The sequence below is a fragment of the Sceloporus occidentalis genome, unplaced genomic scaffold, assembly GCF_023333645.1.
Source record: "Sceloporus occidentalis isolate IW3139 unplaced genomic scaffold, rSceOcc1.0.p SCAF_3, whole genome shotgun sequence".
In the NCBI taxonomy this organism is placed as follows: domain Eukaryota; kingdom Metazoa; phylum Chordata; class Lepidosauria; order Squamata; family Phrynosomatidae; genus Sceloporus; species Sceloporus occidentalis.
In genome coordinates, this window is record NW_028316983.1 from 193,791,314 (window position 1) to 193,814,947 (window position 23,634).

Sequence of the window (23,634 nt, forward strand, 5' to 3'; positions counted from 1 at the left end):
GAAAAAAGGCAAGGATAGGTTGGAAAATGCTAACGGAGGAAAAAAGAAGGGGTGGTTGTAATTTGCCTAACCTGAAGCTTTACTATTATTCTGTGTGTTTGCAATGGTTAGAGGAATGGATATTATTAAAAAATGAAAAACTTTTGGAAATGGAAAATAGTGGAATGAGGTACGGATATCATGCCTATCTATGGTACGATAAACAAAAGGTTAACGCGGATTTTTATAATCATTTTATAAGGAATTCATTGTTTAGGGTATGGGGTAAAATCAAAAAACAATTCTATAGACAAATGCCACTCTGGGTCTCGGCTCAGGAAGCTTTATATAAGAGAACGAAAGGAGAAGGACAAAATTGGTTAACCTATAGGGATTTGTTAATAGTAAAGGGGAATTGCTTTGTTTTAAAATCCAATAAGGAGTTAGAGAGTAGAATCAATAATAATTGGTTTCTGTATAGACAGATTTATGAAAGGTTTAAAACAGATAAAAAAGAGTGGGAATTTACAGACAGCAAAAACGAATTAGACAATATAATTTTCGATAAGAAGAAAGGTCATATTTCTAAGTATTATAGATTATTAAAACAACGGGACTTGGAACGAGAAGGTGTAAAAGATTGTATGACAAAATGGGCACAAGATATAGGAGAGGTGATAGAAATTGATTTATGGGAAAAATCATGGCGGGACACAAACTCATTTACAAATTGTCAGAACTATAAAGAAAACTATATAAAAATGATGCACCGATGGTATTTATCACCTGATAGACTAAATAAAATGTATAAAAATGGGAACATTAATTGCTGGAAATGCCGCAAAAAAAGAGGAACTTTCTATCATTTATGGTGGGAGTGTACAAAAGCAAAAGAATATTGGAGTGAAATTCATCTATCAATATCAGAAATATTAGGAATAAATCTCCCATTTAACCCTTTACTATATATGCTTAACATGAAAGGTGTATTAACTAAAGAAATAGAAAAAAAATATGGACGTATAATTTTATATATGGTCACAGCGGCCAGAATGACATATGCGACCTATTGGAAGCAAGAAAAAACTCCAGCAAAAGAAGAATGGTTGAACAAAGTAGAAGAAGCAATGGGGATGGACATTCTAACAGCATATATAAAGGATTTGAATAAAGAAAAGGTTGAAAAAGAATGGGAATGTCTGAAAAAATATAACAAAAGGCTTATTTGATAATTTGATAATTTACTTAATAAATAGGAAAAGTGACTTTATATTATTAGAGCATACAGAAGCTATATATGGTACAAGAAAAAAAAAAATGCATATACTTTGTGGAGGAAGCCACTAAGTAAGAGAAATTCAATAATATGAGGATTTATATGTTTTGTGGTGTTTGTTTTAAGTTAATTGTGATGTATATATGTATTTTTTGTATATGTGTATAGGTGTATGTATATATACAATTATAAATAAAAGTAAAAAAAAAAAAAAAAAAATAACACAACAAGTTACAAAACCCAAGATTACATAGGATGGAGTCATGACAGTTAAAGCTTTGTCAAACTACATTCATTTTGCAGTGTGGCGCCAGCCTTCATTGTATTAATCTGTATTCCTTATGTTCCTTTGAAACAGCAGCCCGAGCTTTCTAGTTTAACTGTATTCTCTTATAATATGTAATTAATAGATAAATGAACTTCTCATATTCATACTGATCTTTGATTAATTGCAGAGCTGGGAAAGTTTACCTTTTGGAACTCCAGTGCAGGTTGGGACATACTGGGTGTTGTTGTCCAAAAAGTAACTTTCCAAGTTCAGATTAATTGTAGCTCTGTTATATGGTGTGGATGTGACAACTGCAGAGTTAATTTTCTGTTGTATTCAATAAAGCATTAAGGAGAAGCAAACACTTTGTGATAAACTTATTTTATACTTGCCATAACTTTACCAAGATGTATAAACTTGTCCTGAGATGTCTTGGACAGCAGGAGTTAAATTTCACTGAAAAGTTAGTAAAATCTAGTTGCATGTTCACTGGAGGATGAGTAAAATAAAACCAAGAAAAGCCTTGGTTACCATCAGTGCAAGTAGTTCCTGTTTTAGTGTTGTTAAACAGATGGTGGCACATGCTGTTCACTATAAGATATCACAAGATATAGTATATTGCAAGAAAAAAATCTCAGGGCAATAAACTGAAGAAACTCATATGTGACTAGGATAACTCACTATAAAACTGTTAGCAGTCACAAGACTCTGATGATTTCTTTTCTCCCTTCACATATTAGGTTACTTTGGCAAAAAGTGAACATATGTTTTTGAAAATATTTAGATCTGTTTAGACTTCAAATGCAAGTTTTCTAAAATGTCTGCACTTACCTTGTGGTAGCTAACAGCATGAACAGCAAATCAAGAATTATCCAATTCAGCATTCTGAGCCACTAACTCATTAAGTAGTCATATGCTGCCACTCTAAACACATTTTTTTAAAAAAGGGTGTTTTCACACACCTCCATGCCCAATCCAGAGATATCATGTACCTTATCTTGGTATCCCATTCCTGATCCATACTTCTCTGGCACTTTTTGAAAGACCAGTTTTCCGTTCTTTGCCAATCAGGAATGGGATGACAAGATCGAGTACATGATGCCTCTGGACTGGCTATGGAGGTGTGCTAAAACACCAATTTTAAAAGAAATTCAAAAGTTTCAGCCCAAAAGTTTCAGGCTGGGTATAAGGCAGTGTGATAATCTCCATAGTCTCATGCAGCAAAAACAAATTAAAAGACAGATTTTATTTAGTATGAGCTTTGTTAGACTTCAGCCTACTACATCTGATGAAACTGTGATCCACAAAAGATTATACCAAATATTATTTATTCAAGGTTTCTCAAAGTTTTTGTGGACACAGTGACTGTCATGAACATTTTCACAGAGAGGTGAAAAACAACTACAGCTAGAAATCTTTATGGTAATTTGGAATAGTTTACATGGCTCAGCCTTTGATGAAGCAGAATAAGAAGCTTCAGTATTGTTGCATCTGGATAAGGTGCTGTGGGAAGTCATCTAAATCACTTCAGAAAAACAAGCAAAATGGTCTAGTTCATGCCCTTATGGAGAGACAATTTGTTGGTTCCGTAAAACAAAGGTAGGCAGAATATGGGCCTCCAGATGTTGTCAAACTAGAACTCCCATCAGCCTTGGCCAACACAGCCCATAAAAATGACAGCATGATATCAATAAATCACAAAAAGGTCATGCAATCATACTTTTACTGAAAGATGTACTTCATATATAAAAAATGCTATAGACGAAAACAATGCACAGGACTCCTATGTGTCATCAATCCAAAGATTAGCTATTAAAGTTTTCTCTGTCTTCTTGATGTTCTGCTATATTGTGTATAATTGTTAAGTATTGGTAATAATTGTTTATTTTTCTCACCAATCACAAGTTCCAGTAGTGCATTTGGACTCCTAGATCCATACTATTCCCTAGATCGCAGATCACAGATTCCAAGTTCTCAAGGAGCCAACCAGTGAGTCACCATCTCCTTGCTCCAGGGCTGGAACATCCAGTACATATAATCTTTGTTCTCAGGAGCTAAGCCTAGCCATTTAGTAATACCATTCTTAAAGCCTAATCCACCAACCACTGCATACAGAGTATTAAGTGAAATATAAAACTATTTAAACATCTCAGAAACCTTTAGTGGCAATTATTTCCCCTCCACATTCCAGAAAATTGTTCTAATAAACATTCTGTCTGATAGTGGGAGATAGCAACCTTTTTCTCTCTGGTAGTTGTGAAATAACATTCATCTTATAATATATTGCTTTAAATAGCATTTTATAGTTGTTTTTAATTTTATTATTGTAAACTTCCATAAGAGCCTGTGCTTTAAAAAGTGATCCATAAACAGATTTGTTTCAACCTTACATGAAAAACAATAAAAACAATTTGATTTGAACTAGCAATATTTAAAGCAGGTTCGTGCTAAGTTTGCATGCAGACTACATTAGAATTCTTTTCCTTACTGATGCTTCGTTTTATGACTCTTTCCATGTGTAAAATGTTCTGCCCAGTAGGATTAAATCTGGGATTTGAACAATGGTTTCTTGGATATGTTTGTATACACTTTAACAAAGGGCACCAAAAAGCTTTCTTTGCTGTATCCAGTGTCTGCTACCTAGTTACTCTGCCTGTCCTGAATGGGGTTACACTCCCCCTGCAATCTCAGCCTCGCAGCTTGGATGTTCTCCTGGACACCCAACTCTCAGCCTGATTTTCTCCTGGCAGTGGCCAGGAGTGCATTTGCACTGTCAAACGTAGTGTGCCTGCTGCATCCATTTCTTGAGATACCTAACCTGGCTATGGTGATACATGCTTTGATTACATCCCATTTGGATTACTGTAACTCAGTGTGAGACTGCCTTTGGAAACTGTCAGAAACTTCAGAGGGTTCAAAACGCAGCTGCCAAAATGCTGACTGGGGCCAGCGATCCCTCCTGCCCTGTGTGATAATCTCTATAGATCTGGAAGGAAGTTGAGAAGAGAGAAAGGGAAGAAAGACAGACATTCCAGCATAGTGTGCACACTCAGGGGAAAGGTGCCCACAATCACAACACTCACTCATCAAGCTACTAAAAGGAAGATAGTTGATAGAGGGAACAGGACACCAGACATTGATAGAAACAATGACAGAGATATTTTTGAAAAGGTGAGCTGGTGAGGGGAGGAGTAGGGGATACACAAGTGTATAATGTAAGGGGCAAATATGTAGATTCCAAGACAGACATAGAGAATATCATATTAATTTTAATCATTGTAGACAGATATGTTCAACTAGAAAGTTGTGCTCTTCTAATATATTAAGAGAGAAAGAATATCTAAACAGCAAAGAAAACGAATAAAAAGTGCTTAAAGAGGAGACAAGAAAATAGTCCACAACAAAAGACAAAAATGGAAAATAAATTTATAAAAAACTTATTATTTTCCTAACTATGACTATTTACGATATAAAATGGCTTTTCCAACAAAAGTGCTATTCATGAACTTCTTCAGCTGAGTCTACTCTGAAATTATCCAGACCTACATTTAACACATTAACACTCTTTAATAAAAGCAGCTCTTTATATATTTCCTCCCAGATTTTCTGGTCATCTGAGTTTCCCAAATCTTCCTCCATCCATCTGTTGTTGCCAGACCTTTTCATTTTTAATATATCCAGTATTATTTCAGTCAATACAATGCCTTCAACTTCAACAGTCTGAGCTTGATAAATACTGGAAAAAATAAAAAAATCGTGTTCTCTCCCTTCTTAAGCTTTATTATTCTTATACTTTTTTTATTTTATAAAAATTATGTAGAAAATGGAAAAAAAATAAGCTTTTCAGTTCTCTCTGTAAAACTCAAACATTTTCCAGTTCTTAACTTTTTGCATCCAAGGCTCTTTAGAAAAAACTACAAGTCTAACAAGGAAGGTCTGGTACTTATTTAACACTTAGAAAATAATGCACAAATTTGCTGAACTTACAAATTGCATATATTTACTACATTTATACCATTCAAACAAATGGATTTCAATGAAAAAGTTAATTGGTTTATCTTCTTCCAGACATCAACAAGAGGAGAAGGTATACCACCATTTATTCTTGGCTTGAACCATGCAGTTACTCTGGTGTGGTGTGAAATAGTCATAACTCCTATAACCAGAAAGAGGAGAGATCTGCTGATAAATTGCAAATCTTTCTACTTTCCACTGTAGGTGGCCCTTGGTGTGGGGGTAAAGGATTTAGCCACTATGAAGCAACATTTTAAGATAAGCCTTTCTCTGTATGGTAGTCTTCTCCAAGGCTGCTTTTAGTATTCCAAAATGTATTTGGTATTCCAAAATGACATGTGAATAAATGTGATATGCCTTTCTTTACAATCTTCTCTTACAGTTGTTGTTGTTGTTTTAAAAAAACTTTCATAAAGTACGTCCTGAGAAATGCAAGGAAATTATAGAGATCATTAAAACATGAAAGAGAAGCTGAACAGCAGCAGAGTGATAGGTTCCCAGGGAAGCAGCAAATATTGAGCAGTGCCAATATCACCACTGAACTGTCTTCAGAGAGATAGCCATGTTCATCTATTTCATTATAAAAATGTAAGGAGTCCTCTGGCACCTTTAAATTTAAGTAGTTTCTTTCAGCATAAGATTTATAATCCATTTCCTTTCTTTTTGGTGGTGGTTGCTTCTTAAAAATAATATTTATCTATTATGCATGCAATATTCCAGTTTTTATTAAGAGAAAACATGACACATTAGGAAAAAAAAGTTTAGTAAAACAGGAGACAGTAAAAAAAAATTAAGACCACATTATAGGTGGATAGCCTCAATCAAGGAAGCCACAGTCCTAAGCTTGCAGGATATGAGCAGGGCTGCTGATGACAGGGTGTCCTAGAGATCTCTCATTCATAGGGTCACCATAAATTAAAGCAGATTTGATGGCAGCCAACCATTACCCACCACCACCTGAATGAAAATATTTAGCAACAGGGAACAGATTTCTATGTGGTGTATAAAATGCTCCTTTTTAATATGTATCAGCAATTATCCTGGCTAAAGCCTACCTGAAATCAGAATATTTGTCCTCTAAAGTGGCTCAATTTCTGGACTCTGTTGTGGGGCAAGTCATATACCACCACCATCACCACCATGCCACTTTTCTATCTTAGTGTAATCTGTAGCTTACTAAAGAGAAAGTACTACCCCAAATGCGTCTTAGGAGTTCATAGCCACAAGAAAAATTGGTCCCATTATAAACTTGATTTTTAAAAGACAGGTTGGGGTGCCTACCTGTATGAGGACCTGTCTGGGGGGGGGGGGGGGGAAGCAACATGGCTTTGTACTACATAAAGAAACATTTCTCCCTCCCTGGACTTAGAAAGAAATGTGCAAGGACATAACCCAATTTGAAGGTTAAAGAGCTGTCCACAGCTTCCAGCAGGAGAGGAAGGATAATTAGCATACATTTTTTATGACAATATCAGTTAAGTCAGCATCATATTATTATCTAAAAAACCCTCTAGGTGTTCATGATGTTTTTTGTTAACTATACAAAATACATACACCAAGAATTTAAAGGGTAATTATTTTATAGAAAGATTCATGAGTATGAAGTGGTTTCATGAGGCATAGTAACATCTGAAACTCTAAAGTCAGAAACAAATGAAATGCAGTAGTATAATTTGTTCTGAAAGCTTATAGGTATGTTAAGCGTATTGCAAAAGTAAAACATATTTTAACATATTAATGTTGCATTGGTTCATCTTCCTATAGACAGCAAAGGAAATGAAAATAACTATAAAATTGATAGTGTTTATAAAAGTTTTACATTCATTCAGTCTGTGCAATTAAACTATTGCCAAAAAATCTAAAATATATGCTAAAGGCTGGCAAATCTAGCATCTGTAGGTATGTGTTCTAATGTTATTTCCAAACCATCAATATCAGTGTTTTTTTCTCCCCTGATCAAAACCTTTATATATTTTTCAGAAGCATGTTTTGTTTTTGACTGAATGTTATTTTCCAAGGATATGCTTTCGTGAGGAGTATGCTCCATAGCATTTAACCTCTCTTGGCAGCATTTTGGATAGTTCTTGAAGCATTCAAAGGGATCGTTGCACTTTTCACAAGGAAAATATGAACAGTCTTCCACTGTTTTCAAAGAGTTACTGCTTGCCTCATTTCTTCCTTTAAATGATTTTAGTGGAACCTCAAGAACTGATCTGTACTTGCAGTTTTGTGCACGTCTGGGACGAAAGCAACTTTTGATGCATAACTGTTGGAGTACTGCAAGATCTTTGGCAATGATGCTCCGGAAATTGGGTTTTAGAACAAGGTACATCACTGGATTATAGAGTGTTGAAGACTTTGCAAATACAGCTGGTACAGCAAAGGCCAGTGGAGGAATCTTTTCAATTGATCCAAAGGCGGCCCACATTGCAATGACAGCATATGGGCTCCAGGCAGCAAAAAATCCAATGCATACAGCAATGCTCAACTGGAAATTAAAAATAAAAAAGGTTATTAAGACAGAAAAATGGAACAAAAACAGCACGTCAAATCAGTCCAAGTCCATGTGACTCTACCTCCGGGAATTGTCTAAAATTAATATATCAAAGGAAGATCAGATACTAGTATTGCCAACTGATTATGTTTAATCATCTGTTTTTAATCTGCCATTGGAGAAGACAATTCTATCCTTGATGTTAAAAGGAGTTCCATTACTGGAGATGGTAGAGAGTGTCTGGAAACCTTTTGGTAACTTACGTAAGTGGGTGGACATTTTTGGCTGGCGTGTAACAGTCATATACAGCTACAAGTTGTAAAAGAGGAGATGTACACATGGCCCCATTGTCCATCATTGCATGTTTTGCATTCTTGCACATTATACACACTGATTGAATGGTTATGCACTGTGCATTAATGCACATTTAGTTGTGCAATATTGCAATTCTGTATTGAGGCAGCATAGCACAACCAAGGCATAATTCTGTGAGCATAAACATCTCCTCAGTGTTCAGCCATAGTATTATCACTGCTTTCTTCCTTTCCTGACGATGATTCTCTCTATTCTTTTCCCTCCTATTAATCAAATGATGTGAACCACAGATCCTTTGACCAAGCTGGATGTAGCCAAGAGATATGAAAAAGCATGATAACTCTCCATCTCTTTCCACTGAACACTGCTTTATGCCAATCTATCTTCATATGGCCTTTTATTCATTCCCACTGTTTCCTTCTATATAAAACTTTATAAAAGGTTTACAAATGGATGCTATAGATTTACTATTTTTCCTATATGGATATCATTGCAATGCAGCACAAATATATACTATCCTGTTTAAAGTGTTACATTGACTTATTTTGTCATGCATGGACTGGAAATCGCATTGTAATAAGATTTCATAAGACACTTCAGCTTTAATCAGCGTATATGCTTTTCCTAAAATGATTTAACTTTGTGCAAGAAATACATGTATGAAAATTGACCTCCATGTAAAACAACAACTACTACTACATGTCAAATAATCATAATATATACTATTCAATTTAAAACATGAGGGCACACACACTCCAACATATTTTAATTAACTAGTGCCTAAAAAGAATTTTCATTTTACAAGAAATCACATTCTATGAGATACCAAGCAGGTGTTCAACATTCTCAAACCATCAATCATTATAAGCCATGTTCTGTCACAGCATGCACAATGAAAACACTTTTGGCATAGTTTATTGTAAAATACATATTTAGTTTCTCTGTTTCTGTACATAGTTTGCTACACTTCCATTAAGATTCTGTTTCTCTTGAAGAGACATTAGGGACATCCACTCAAATTTTGCATAGAAAATCTGTACTGCATATGGCTGCACAGATATTATGCAATATCAGCTGCCTGAAGCCCAAATTAGGACAATAACTGTACAAATTCATCTGCCTGACCATATATAGAACTGTGGGTCTGTGTGGCATTTGCTCCTGCTTGGTTTTATTATGTGGCTGCATCAATCAGTTTGTATTTCCTTTAGGAACACAGTGTCATATATTTAATGATTTCCTTCTTGACATGATTATATACAGCCCAACCAATAACATTAATTGCTATTACCCATAGGCCATTGCAAACACAGAATACAACAGAGTACGATACAATACCCCAGCATAAGCACAGATATACAAGTTATAAACCCGTGTGTGGGGAAGGAATAGAGGACATGCTTATCAAATTGGCATATGACACCAAATTAGGAGGAGTAGCTAATACTCTGGAGAACAGGATCAAAATCCAAAATGACCTTAATGGCTGGATGGCCATCTGTCAGGAGTGCTTTGACTGTGTCCTCCTGCATGGTAGGAGTTTGGACTGGATGGCCCTTGGGGTCTCTTCCAACTCTATGATTCTAATCTTTTATCAGTGTTGCTACTGGCTAGCTTCCCCCAGAGCCATGACCTATTGACTTGAATCAGAAGCCAAAGTCCAATTTATAAAATCTACAAACAAAGCGGGCGGGGGGGGGGGGGGGGGGAGACAGGTATCCTATAATTCAGAGATAAAGCCGTATTAATCTGTAGAATCGGTATGCAGAGAGATCTTGAAGCACCTTTGAGACTAACCAAAAGAAAGAATTTGGCAGCATGACCTTTCATAGACTTCAGTTTACTTCCTCAGATGCTTTTGGACCAAAAATATCTAAGGAAGTAGACTGAAATCTACGAAAACTCATGCTGCCAACTTCTTTCTTTCAGTTAGTCTCAAAGATTCTACAAGATCTCTCTACATACAGGTATCCTATAAATAAATGGTGAAAAACAAAACATTGGTCCATTTTACTTTAGTTTGTGCAATACATATTTGCAATACTGTTTAGCTACTAAATACAGAGATATCCACAGCCAAAAGGTAAAATTATTTAACTACAGTACTGCTTATATATTTAGTGTCACAGGTTAATTGACTAGTGACGATACTAGTCAAAGACTACCATTTACAATTCACTGAATTAATCAGAAATTGCTATGGTTTCTTCTCCAAGATTAGAAAAAGAGGAGAGGCAAATGTATCTTATTTACTTGTTTGAAACTGCTCTGAGGACCACTTATGCTTTCTCTCCAGAACTCTGGTTGTTCATAAAGCTCCTAGGGATATAAGAGACTCAGGGGTGGCATGTAGCCACCCATTTTAGCCCCGGATCGTTGCTGCGGCAATCACATGCCGCAGCAACGATCCACTCCCTCTAGGGAGCAAAAAGAAGCTGCTCTAAGTGCCGTTTTGGGGCTCCACCCGGTGCACACCATCATGGCGCACGCTGTGTGGACAGGCACGCACCATAATGGTGGCCGGGTGGCATGGTAAGGGCTTGGAGCATGGAAACGCTCAGCCCTCACTGCACCTACAGGTCAGCACAAAGTGCTGGTCTGTAGAATTCCTCAGTTTCTAGTCAGAAAAAGCTCTATTGTTCCTCAAAAAAAGACAGAGAAATGTTCCCCTGCATCAAACATGCACCCAGTTCCTCCTCTTTTCTTTTCAGCAGCAGTTTTTACAGTCATTAGTAATTTAGCATTGCAAATATCTCCTATGAGAGAACATAGTTGGACAGTGCTTCTAAACAGATATACTGTTAGTTGATCATCTTTAATAACAATAATAAAAGCTATTGCAAAATTCTTGACAGTACATGTGGCAAAACTATTTTTTGACATTGGCCTCAAACAGACAGCGCAAAATGTCCATAACGGGACGACACCACTGTCATTTATACTAGGACCGCAGCAACCACATGCACCCAGTCCCAATCTGGCTGCCACTGCAGTCCTGAACTGGGCCACCAAAAAGGAGCTCATTTTTGGCCTGACTCTTCCAGGTTGGAGTGGGCTCGGCACAGCTTCCCACCACGCTTGGGATGTATGTTGTGTAAATGCCACACCTCCAGTGTGGCCCAAAGGCTGCCCTTTTCACCCATCAGTTTGAGGCCATTGTCTTCCAGGCACATAGACTTCTAGAAACTCAGAGTAAGGTGGAGTAAAGGTGGTGTAAAGAAGTCAGGTGCTCTTTCACTCAATTCGAGGACTTTAGAAATTCAGCTGCTCAGCCACAAAAGTGAAAGCAAAAGAGGAGAAAGGGGCAGATGAAGTCTATATTATAGAGGGCTACACAGCAAGAGCACCAAGGCTTGTTTTCTCTATCCCACTCTTGGTGATTTCATGGATTACTCGTTGTTGCCATTTACCTCACTCATTTTACGATTGCCAATCAACACCCCCACCCCATTGGAATGATGGGAATGCTATAATCACCTGTATGTTTTTGATCTGTTGCTCAAAAAAATCTTTGTTGTTGCTGTGTACCTTCAAGTCATTTTGATTTGTGACAACCCTAAGGCAAACCTATTGCCTTGGCAAGATTTATACTGTCTTCCTCTGAGGCTCAGAGAGTGTGACTTGCCCAAGGTCACCCAGTTGGTTTCTGTGGCCAAAGCAATATTTGAACCCTGGTTTACAAAGTCCTATTCCAACACTCAAACCACTATAGCACACTGGCTGTCTTCAAACAACCTAGAGAGGCTGTATAAAGATAAAAGAGAATAATTTCTCCCCAGCAATGTGTGTGCTTAAAAATATCAATGCTGGCATATCCATTCTGTTTCTCTAATAGTAATCTCCACAATTTTATGGGAGCCATTTCCCAAATGGATTACATAATACAAAGTCATTTCCAAATAGGGAGACAAACTTTTCATATAGATTAGCACTTAGGCATATTGCTTGCAACTCTAAATAAAAGTAGGATATATAAAAAAATTGGCTTGTATTACTAATTGCTTATGCATCTTTCTTGCCAGTATGTTCTCTCATAAATAGAGGTGTAAATTCTTCTTGATCATTTGATATATCTGTTCAATCAAAGCCTTAATCAAAATAACTCTGCTCCCTTAGCTGTCATAAATATGATTACAAGTCACTGATAAAGGCCATGTTCTTAGGAGATATATAAATAATTTATATGTACAAGTGAAAAAGTTGAACAATAGAGAAAGCTGATAGGAAGAGAATCCACTCATTTGAAATGTGTTTCTGGAGTCCTATGAATACCAGGTACTGCCAAAAACCAAATATATGGGTCTAACAGGAAACTGAGCCTGAACAGATGACTAAACTGCCAACAGTTTACTTTGGACATACTTTGGACATACTATGAGAAGACATGACTGCTTAGAAAAGACAATAATCCTTGATAAAGTAGAAGGCTGTAGGAAAAGAGGAAGATTGCATTCCAGATTGCTAGACATAATCAAAGAACCCACTGCCCCAAAACTGCAAAACCTCAGCAGGGCTGTTGATAACAAAATGACTCAAAGATCTCTCATGTATAGGGTCACCTTAATCTGAAGTCAACTTGATGGTAATTAACAAAAACAACAATGTAAATAAACAGTTGATGTACAACATACTCCAGCCCTAGTGTCTCCTAACCTTCCCATGTTGCATGAACACATCTACAGGAGACTTCTATTCAAGTGTGCATCCTGGTGACTATAAGTGTTCATCTGTCTAGAGAATGATTTATCATTTCCCAACTGCATAGGTGAATGTGACTGCATTCAAACAAACTGAGCAGAAGCTCTTGTACATTTCCTTGCTCATAATAAAGAGTCAGGAACTAAGGGTGATGCTAACATTTACAGATTAGCAGGACCAACACATGTGGGCTTGCTTCACCTACCCATCTTTATGTACATTCACATACATTTGAACATAATCTTGAATATATTTGAAATATATAGGCTTTTTTCCCCTCTTAGCACATGTTCCTGTCTCCATAACATTATATTTATCAAACCATTGTTATTAAAACAGAGTAGTAATGGTAAGAGGCAACTTCCACCCATCGCTCCACAAACAAGCTAAATGTGAGACACCCTAAATACCAAGTCCGGAAACTCCAGTTGGTACAAAATATGGCAGCCAGACTGGTCACCGGTGCATCTAGGTTTGACCATATAATACCTAAGTTGAAAGATCTTCACTGGCTGCCCATTCACTTCCGGGCACAATACAAGGTGTTGGTTATCACCTATAAAGCCCTACATGGCTTGGGCCCGAGTTAATCTCCTCATATGATCTGCCCCACACACTTAGAACATCTGGTAAGAATTTATTGGAAACACCATCTTCCAAATATGTTTCCTCATCTCAAAAGGTCTTTACAATAATGGCCCCAAGATTGTGGAATAGTCTTCCTGACGAGCATCGTCTCACGACCCCCTTGGAAACATTTAAAAAGAGACTTAAAACTGTGCTCTTTCACCAAGCTTTCCCCCCCGAGGAGTGATAACCAATCTGCCTGTCTGACAACGATATTCTGCCCTTGCCCCTGGATGTCTGATGGTTTCATAAGCTATTGATGTTATATTTATTCTTCGTATTTTATAAGACTGTTATATGTATTCTGATTTTAGTAGCCTGTAACCCCGCTTCAATCCATCAGGAGAGGTGGGGAAACACAAATAAATTTTATTATTATTATTATTGTTGTTGTTGTTGTTGTTGTTGTTGTTGTTTTTAAAGTAATGTAGTCTCCAACTATTTTAGTCATTAAAGAGAAATGCCACCAGTACTGATAAGCAGGAATCTGCACTTTACATCTAAAACTTGTTTTGATAATATGCTGCATCCTCACTGCTGGCAAACAATTTCTAGTGCTGTGCCCTGCAGCATGGAACTATGTTATCCCAAACACACAACAATGAACTACTCGTCTTTTTCACTGATAACTAATTAATATATTTGATAACTACTGTATATATTTAACCTTAAGCCGACTTCTTACATAAGTTGAGGGCAGGTTTTGAGGCCAAAATTATGGCTTTTGATATGACCCATGGGTAAGGCAAGGGCAAAATTTAAGAGTGTGTAATAAAGAATCTAAAGGATGAAGCAAAGGAAAACTTACAATATTCCAAAGAACTTACAAAATTCCAGGACACATAACTATATGTGCTTACACTAAAAGATGGGTGGAGAAAGTAAAGGGGCATCAGTGCTTCCAGGATAGATTATGCTCTTGCTTTTCACCATGGGGTGGTTCCTTTTTTTTATAAGAGTTAAAGTACAGTACTTAAGTCAAGTCAGGTTTTTTGTTCTATTTTTTGACTAAAATTTCTAGACTTATACTTAAGTATATACAGTTAAACTGGGCAAACAGTTTGTGGTTTTTCTTAGGACTTTATCACACGGTGGGGAAACGTGGGTTTAAACAGACATTATCGCTGTGAAAACCACATGATCACCCACATCGCAATTAAAGAAGACTTATCCCAGCAATAACCAGATAATAATCAGCAACAAATCATTCACGGGATTTCCCTGTGAATGATTTGTTGCTGGTTATTACCTGGTTATTGCTGGGATAAGTCTTATTTAATCACAACGTCATGTGAAAATTTTCACACAATCACGTGATTTTCCCAGGATAATGTCTGTTTAAACCTCCTTTTCCACGATTTTTTCCATGTGATAAAATCCTTCGAGTAATTTGATGCATGTCCACCAAGGATTTGAGCCTGAAACAGATGGGTGGACAAACGCAGTTTCTGGCTGCATTCAGGCCATAGTGTTTAGTTGACACATGCCCCAAACGCAAAGGGAAACCATGCCTGAACCGCATCTTCCCCAAAAAGGCCTGGTTCAGGACTGTGGCAATGGCCCAAATCAGGGCCGAGAGCATGCGGTTGTTATGGCCCCAATATGAATCATGCCAGACACGGACCACCTTTTCTGGCCCATCAGTTTTGGGCCTTGAAGATTTAGGCTCCAGTTCTTGCCACAACATCCACATCTATCCACATCTTTCTGATTTCTGAAATAAAATGTGTGGTAGCTGTACTAAGAATGAGTTGCAAGATAGTTTAGGAGTGATTAAAGCAGCAGTTCAATCTTTTTAGTTCTTTATTGTCATTTGGGATTTCTATTCTCTTCACCAAGTTGACTCTACCTGTGGAGGGTAGATTTAAATTGGAATTTTACTATGCTCAAATATTACTGAAATGTATGGAGGGCAAGGGTTGCCAGGATGATGGCCATCAAGTCATGTCAAATCCTTGGCTCTGGAAGGCAATGGCCCTGAAGTGGTTCCTGCTTTAAGCCATTATCCAAAACAAAAGAATGTAATACAGGACAGTTGAAGACAGTAAAAGAAAAACATATAAATAATAGTTTGATTGATGGGTATCACAAGGGGTAGAGAAATGCAGGTATGAATGACTATCCACTAAGGGTGAAGGGGTATATATGTTTAAATATATGTTTAAATTCATATGTAACCAATGAAATGTAATTTGCAGTTTTCTTTGTTCAAAGTACTATAAAAGCTTGGTTCATTTTGAAATCTGGGTCCCAGTCAACTGTCATCTTCTGGCCTGGGAAGGAGTGAAAGGACAGGCCCAACGCTATTGGGACTGAAGAGGAAGAGCCCTCCCCTCCCAACTGTCATCTTCTGCCCTGAGAAGGAGTGAAAGGACAGGTCCATCAGGCCTGAAGAGGAAGAGCTCTCCCATCCCTCCTTCCACCTGTCATCTTCTGGCCTGGGAGGGAGCGAAAGGACAGGCCCAATGCCATCGGGCCTAGAGAGGAAGAGCCCTCTCCTCCCTCCTTCCAACTGTCATCTTCTGGCCTGGGAGGAAGCGAAAGGACAGGCCCAACGCCATCGGGCCTGAAGAGGAAGAGCCCTCTCCTCCCTCCTTCCACCCGTCATCTTCTGGCCTGGGAGGGAGCGAAAGGACAGGCCCAACGCCATCGGGCCTGAAGAGGAAGAGCCCTCCCCTCCCTCCTTCCAACTGTCATCTTCTGGCCTGGGAAGGAGCGAAAGGACAGGCCCAACGCCATCGGGCCTGAAGAGGAAGAGCCCTCCCCTCCCTCCTTCCAACTGTCATCTTCTGGCCTGGGAAGAAGCGAAAGGACAGGCCCAACACCATCAGGCCCAGCCTCGATTAAGAAAAAGGGCCCTCCCTCCAGTCCATCTGCCTTGGTCCAGGCCTCAGAGGGAGAGAAGAATGCTGGACCTGATCCCCCCACCACCATTCCCTTCTCCTTTTGTGTCGTGTCTTTTTAGATTGTAAGCCTGAGGGCAGGGAACTGTCTATTATCCCCTATGTTGTAAGCTGCCTGGATTCCCAGTGATTGGGCAGCATATACATTATGATGATGATGATGATGATGATGATGATTATTATTATTATTATTATTATTATTTCATAAGAAAAACTGCTGCAGAGTTAACAAATTGTCCAACAGCAATAACGCCTATACAGGTGTGGCATATGCATGTATGTACATGTACACCTACACCCACACATATTACTTCAAGTCTGTGAATGAGAATTTGCTTACATGTACAGAATATAGCTTAAAAATAAAAACTGAAATTTTTGAATACCTTGGCTGTAATGGCCTGCACACTGCTCATCCTGGTGGGTCCCAAGACATGTTGTTCCACGGCTTTTCTGGATTCCTTCACGGTAATCAAAATAAGAGTGTAGGATGTAATAATTATTCCACAGGGGATAATGAAACAGAAGGCAAAGAGAGCAATGGTGTAAGACATGGCTGTCTTGTTTATGTTTGATGAGTGCCAATCAATGCAACATGCTGTGCCATAAGGTTCGGCTCCATATTCTCCCCAGTGAGCTAGTGGGGAAAGGGCAAAAATGGCTGCATAGATCCAAGAGCAGGCTATCAAGATCCAACCATGTTCTCGCCTAAATTTATTCCCTGAAATAAAATTAAAAAATCCACATTTAAAAACATTAGTGAACTGTTGCTTGCAATAATGCAATTGGTTTTAAATAGACAAATAAAACACTGGCCTTTATTGCCTGGGAGGGGGCAGATATTATAACAAGCATATGAAAACAATGTACAGTGTCTTCACTAAGGGATATTTATTACACATTTTTTCTATTGGAAATAGACAACCTTTGCATGCGACTTAGAGAAGACATGGTTGCATGTCTTTAGTGTGATTTAGGTTTCTGTTTATGCATGAGATTCTCTCTTTCCTATTAGCTTCTCTTTATGGGCTTTTTATTCCTTTTGTTCTTTAGTAACTCTGATCCCCACATGGTCTGAAGGGAAGCAACTTGTACACAAGAGACACCCAATTGGCAAAAAAGGCCACAACTTTATTAACTACAGTAAGTAAGCATAGAGGGTTGGCCTGAAAAGCATAAGGTCTGGATCTGTCATCCATCAACTCATGTTGGTCAATGAACCTAATTGCCTGGTAACAGCCAGGCTTCAGGATGAAAGAGGGGAACTGGTTGAAAGTGCACCATCCACTTAGGGAACCAGTTATGTGCATCTTCACCCCTTGTCACCAGGGAATGCTGAATCGATGCTGCCCCTGCAATGGCGACATCGCTAGGCCTTCAGCACCCCCAGGTCCCCGTGGGACTCTCATCCAGTGCTCTACAGCACTAGAAGCCATGACCATCAGATCCAAGACCTATGCTGCTGCCCTTGGAAAGTTGTAACAACACAACACTAACCCTGGCCGAGGGAGAGAAGGTGGGAGCTGGCAAGAAAAACAGCACCAAGTACCAGCCAGCGCAGCCCTGTAAAGGTCAGCTGGCCAGCCAATCAGCATCCAGGAAGCCACTCTGGCCTCCTGGCCAAACCCCGGGCAGCTGGCCCCGCAGCCCACCTATCCCGGACCACTTCCACTCCCAGTGGAACCTGGGAATTGAGGTCCAAAAGGACCAGAAGTGGCACGGTATATGTTCCAGTTGTGGTTCCAATGGGACCAGAAGCACCGTTAGCCAGCACGTGCCATACGGCTGGCGGAGGCCCGGGAGCATTGCACGTAGCCTGGAGGGCTGAGCCTGCGCATGTGGGGCCCACGACCATGGCACCACCAAAATACGCTGCCCAGGTTCCCCCACCACCACAGCAACTAGACCAGCCCGGTAAGTCAGGCGGTCCCCTTTATAGTTGCTGAAGTATTGGACTCCTTGTAGGTTTACTCTTCCTTCAATAATGCAAAACCTGTGTACTTGAAAAGAGGAGGGCTCTATGAGTAAACTAGTTTTATATAGTTTTAAAGGACTGCTGTGTGTTTAATAATGCTAGCTTGTGTGCTGTAAATGGGGGACTGGGTAGACTAGCTTCTTCCATGTGCTTTGATGAAGGACATATGCTAATATCTAATATTCCCAGTATTTTATAAAAAATAGAGAAGAGGCCCCTAAAATTACATCTAAGTAGCCAGATTTGTTTTCATTTTCTTTTTAGAGTCTGTAAGGACATAAGAGGGCTCCAAGAAAGTCTGTAAGAAATCAAATCCATTTTTAGTACAAGTACAATTCCAAAAAGGGACCTTTTCACACTATATAATTATAACACTATGGTTCCATTTTAACTTCCATGACTGATTATTATGGAATCCTGGAATTTGCAGTTTAGGAGTTTAGAATTTTCCACCAGATAGCTCTGGTGCCTTACCAAGCTAAAAATCCCATGATTCCACATGATGCAACCATGGCAGTTAAAGTGGAATCATAGTGCTTTAAATATGTAGTATTAAAGGGTACCAGATGACAAAGATTTATGTTACAATACACTTTGGGACATGTTTTATAATTGTCTGCTCTGTTGTTGTTGTTGTTGTTGTTGTTGTTGTTGTTGTTTAAATCTGAGAGGAGGAGGGAAGAAAGTATATTTACCATAAACTGGGAAACAAATTTTTAGGCAGCACACTGTACTTAGTAATGTTAGTGTAGAAAGGCTGCTGATTCCAAAGAACACCCCACAAAATGCATAGAATAAGCAAACATGTTGACCGAACAGCCACCTGAGGGAGAAGATAGAGAGGAACAAATATTAACTTTCAAATGCTCTTCTGTATTACTGTACTCTGTTACTTTTCAGTCATTTGTTCAAAAGCAACTTACAGCAGTTATTATTGAAACTGATTACTGGTTATAACTCACAGCCAAATTTCCTTACCTATCCAACAAAATTGGAAGCAAACAGATGGCCATCATAGTCACAAGAGAAACCCTGTTGCTTCAAAATTAAATAACATAAAAGCAAATGTGGCAGCTCAAAACAGATAGATCTAGAACAATGCTGGCCAATGTACATGGCAAGTTCTTAATGTGGCAAGAACATAATTAATGTACCATAGCCTTCCAAGAAATGATACATAGTTTTTTTTTAAAAAAAAACTTTAAGCATCTTGTATGCATTCCAACAGGATGGCCTGACCATTTATCAGAGTGAGATGGCAGTTTTAGGAAGCTGGTGCTGGGAGGGGCAACAATTGTCTTAAGGTGTTGAAGGACAAAGCTGCATGTGTTATACATACTGCTCTGCACCTCCAAAGCTAGACTCACAAGTGATGGTGAATATTGTTTCACTGCCAACACTGAAGTCAGATAAAGAATTTGGTTTGATGTGTATGTCATGGGTTGTGTCCTTCACTTGAAATGACAAAATGTCTTGGGTTTATACACTAGTTTATACACTCCAGGAAGAGCTGGGCAACATTTTTTGACATGACTATATTTACTTGTAGGGAATTCATCAGAATATGCATGGCAGCTGTGGTTGGAGCCAAAAGCAGGACGTGCAACTGCAAGGATACTGATGGGGAGAAATGTCAGGAAGCAGAATAGGTTGATCCTGAAAGAACTGAACTGGAATATCCCTTCTTACACTAGTCTTGTTAATGTACTTCTATAAGTGGGGGAGGTCCCTCTCACTGCCCCATCTTTAAGGGGCATACATCAAGTGGTGGCATCAGACAGGATCTTGGTTTTGGTAATATTTCAGTGCCAGGCAAAGACTCAACTTTTCATGCACACAGTTCTATGCGTTTAGCTGCTCACCCACACAGGAAAGGGGCCTAATTGAGTGTCACCTTTCTTCTGGGGTGTCACCCAGTGCAGGCTGCACCACCATACACACCCAGCAATGCCAATGATGTCATGGCATTTCTTAGATTTCATTTCTAAGCACTGTGTAATTACCTGATTCAAAATGTCCCATTCCTGTTCACGTTAGCTTACTTATGTCAAGTATTGCAATGTTTATACATTCTAGTCTAGTTTTACAGTTGGCCCACCCCTTCTGCAGGCTTGAGCTCATGAGGACAGCAAGCCCAAATACAATGGGGTGTGCGTCCATGGCACACCACAGGAGCATGCCCCATTATAGTTAATGGGATTTGAGCATACGTTCAATTCCTCTTATGCACGGGGGGGGGGGGGGGGGTCCGGAACAGATCCCTCGCATAAGGGGTGGGCCGACTTTGCTATGTCTAGCTTCCACAATTCATGCTTCCCACATTCCATGGTTATACAATATGCACTGTGCAGCTTTGATCTTTCCTTTCTGCCCTTAGCCCATCAACAGTTGAACATTCTTTTGGCTTGAGTCCAAATGCGTCATTAGCCACAGTGCTACTTGTAGTTGTCCTCTGCTGTATCCCAGTAACTCACTGAGTGCTTTCCAACCTGGAAATGTCATCTTTTTGTACAATAAAAAAACCTTCGCATATTGAAGTCTGATTTGTCATGCTACCATTACAGCTACAGAGCAGAGGGCGAGTAAGGTTCACCCCTCCATATGTTGTGTGTATGTGTGTATGTGCCTTCAAATCCCCTGTCAATATATGGTGACCCCGTGAATTGTATAGGCAAGGAATACTCAGAGTAGGTTTTGCCAGTTACTTCCTCTGAAACAGTGGTCCCCAAACTGTGCTCTTTAAGAGATTTTGAACTTCAGCTCCCAGGATCCCAGACTATTGGCCAACATGGTGGAGGCTTCTGGGAGATGAAATCCAAAATCTCTTAAAGGGCACTATTTGGGGACCACTGCTCTAAAATATAACCTATAATACCTGGTACTCACCGGTGGTCTCCCATCAAAGTACTAACCACAGCTGACCCATACTTAACTTCCAAGATCAGACAGGATCATGTGCCCTTAGTGTATTTAGGCCCCTCCATATGTTGCTGTATTGCAAATCTCATCAGTTTTAGTCAGGATAGCCAATTGTGAGGAATGGTGAGAACTGCAAGACAATAAGATCTGGAGGACCAGTGCTCTAGAGGAAAAGGTATCATAAAAACCAAGCTAGAAGAAATCAGTATTTCTGTTTAACTTTATACACAAACAAGATAAAAGTCATAAACACAATTTTATCTTTTGCATTTTTAAGTGTAGGAAGTTTGGTGGAAAGTGGGGAAGCGGAGGGACCATAACAACTAAGACACTTAACTGCTTACTGTGGCAACTTTAGAATGACTGCCAAGCAAACAAAAAGGAAGATTCAAACATTTCGCTTTTTAATGTGAAGTCAAAGGCTTTCATGGCCAGCATCCATAGTTTTTTGTGGGTTTTTCGGGCTATGTGGCCATGTTCTAGAAAAGTTTCTTCCTGACATTTCGCCAGCATCTGTGGCTGGCATCTTCAGAGAATCGGAGAATTTCCATTTTTATACTACAAATGATGAAGGCCAGAAGTGGACAGAGAAAATGTGCAGCTGCATGACATTTTAATGAGATGTATGACTAATTTGGTTTTAATTGATCTGGACCAATCTGGAGTCTATCTGAACAGAAATTATGAAATCTGGATCATGAGTCCTCCCCTATTGACTTGCACTGGGAAACCAAAATAACAACAATTTTTGTTTTTTCACATATCTGCATAAAAGTTTGAGACATAGTAGATTCTTCCTTAACCAATGTCATTTTAAAAAAATAATAACTTGTAGCTCAATTGCAGTAGAATGTTTTACTTCAGAAAGAAGCGAGTTCTTTTGTTATTCCTCCCACAATGATCAGGGAGCAGTAACTAGTGTAACTGTATTGAATAAACACTCCCTTTCCTAATAAGACACTCTAATGACAACAGTATTGTAGATATTACATTGCTAATTACTGGCAGCAGTTTGGAAGGCTGCTGTTATGTAACATGCTTTTCTCAGTCCCACTAATTACTTGTCATTGTCTTAAAACAATGTGGAGAAAAAGTACTACAGTTGTTAGGGTTTCCGACTAGCAGAGAGTTCCAGTGCATGTGCTGGATGTATACTGAACAAACCTGTGTGAGAGGCTGGATGTAACAGCTAGAGGGTACAAGGTCAGAGTCATACCAAGGTCACTGATGGCCAGGTTGATCATGAAGTATTCTGCTGGTTTCAATAGGTTCTTTTTCTTGTAGGAAACATAGAGGAGGATACTGTTCCCACAAAAGGAACATATGCCTGGAGAATAAAATAACGGAAGATAACTGTTGTTCAAGCCATTTCTGAATTATGTTAACCATAAGGTAACCTTATCATGAGGTCTTCTTGGCAAGATTTGTTCAGGAGTGGTTTGCCGCTGCCTTCCTCTGAGGATGACTCACTCTGGTCTCACAGAGTTCTACTCTGGCACTAGCTCTCAAGATAACAGTATTCTTTCTCAATTATCATTTTGATTTTGCTGGTAAGTAGCATGTTGTCACTCTTGCCAGTAATTCTCACAATGCAAACACTTTTGGGCCATGCCAAGAGAATGACTAATGCTAATTTTCTTTATGCATTTTACAAAAAAGATTAATCTTTAGTCCTTGCAGCATGATTTGCAAATGGTTCTCTCTTCTCCGCGTTATTTTTTATCACCCTTATCTTCAAAATGGCCAGGCACTCAGTAAATCATTAATACAGAAGATTTTTTTTAAAAAAAAATAAAAATAAAACTGCCCCTATCAAGAAGTTGGAAATGATAAAATGTGAAACATGGGATTTGGGGTGCTTAAACGTGCACCCAATTTAGTTGAAGTTAAACTGATTTAGATTTCAGTCCACTCCACAGAACGCTGATGAGCAGTTCAAGCCTTTTACACCATGTCAAACCTCTCATGACAGTCGCTCACTCTGCAAATGGCAAATTTGTTCAAGACTTTACAGCAAAGGTCACATTCCCCACATTCATGTCCAAGCCTCTTGTCTTCTAGAAACTGTCAACCATTTTCTGCATAAAGATGCATCACAGACCTTATGGCCAAACCACAAAATACTATTCCTACATTTCCCTTCATTCTGCAAGACTAGTAGCAACT

The 23,634-nt window shown here is 38.9% G+C and overlaps 1 protein-coding gene across 1 annotated transcript in view; it reads right to left on the reverse strand.

Annotated features, from left to right (window-relative positions):
- Positions 1 to 7,407: 7,407 nt before the first annotated feature.
- Positions 7,408 to 23,634, reverse strand: part of LOC149317275 (opsin-5-like) — a 36,527-nt gene continuing 20,300 nt past the window's right edge. Inside the window, exons 3-6 of the mRNA XM_089517222.1 lie at positions 22,633 to 22,795; positions 19,245 to 19,372; positions 16,961 to 17,295; positions 7,408 to 8,025 (exon numbers count right to left, since the gene is read on the reverse strand). Coding sequence (XP_089373348.1) covers positions 7,408 to 8,025; positions 16,961 to 17,295; positions 19,245 to 19,372; positions 22,633 to 22,795 — 1,244 coding nt within the window. The remainder of the gene's footprint in view (positions 8,026 to 16,960; positions 17,296 to 19,244; positions 19,373 to 22,632; positions 22,796 to 23,634) is intronic.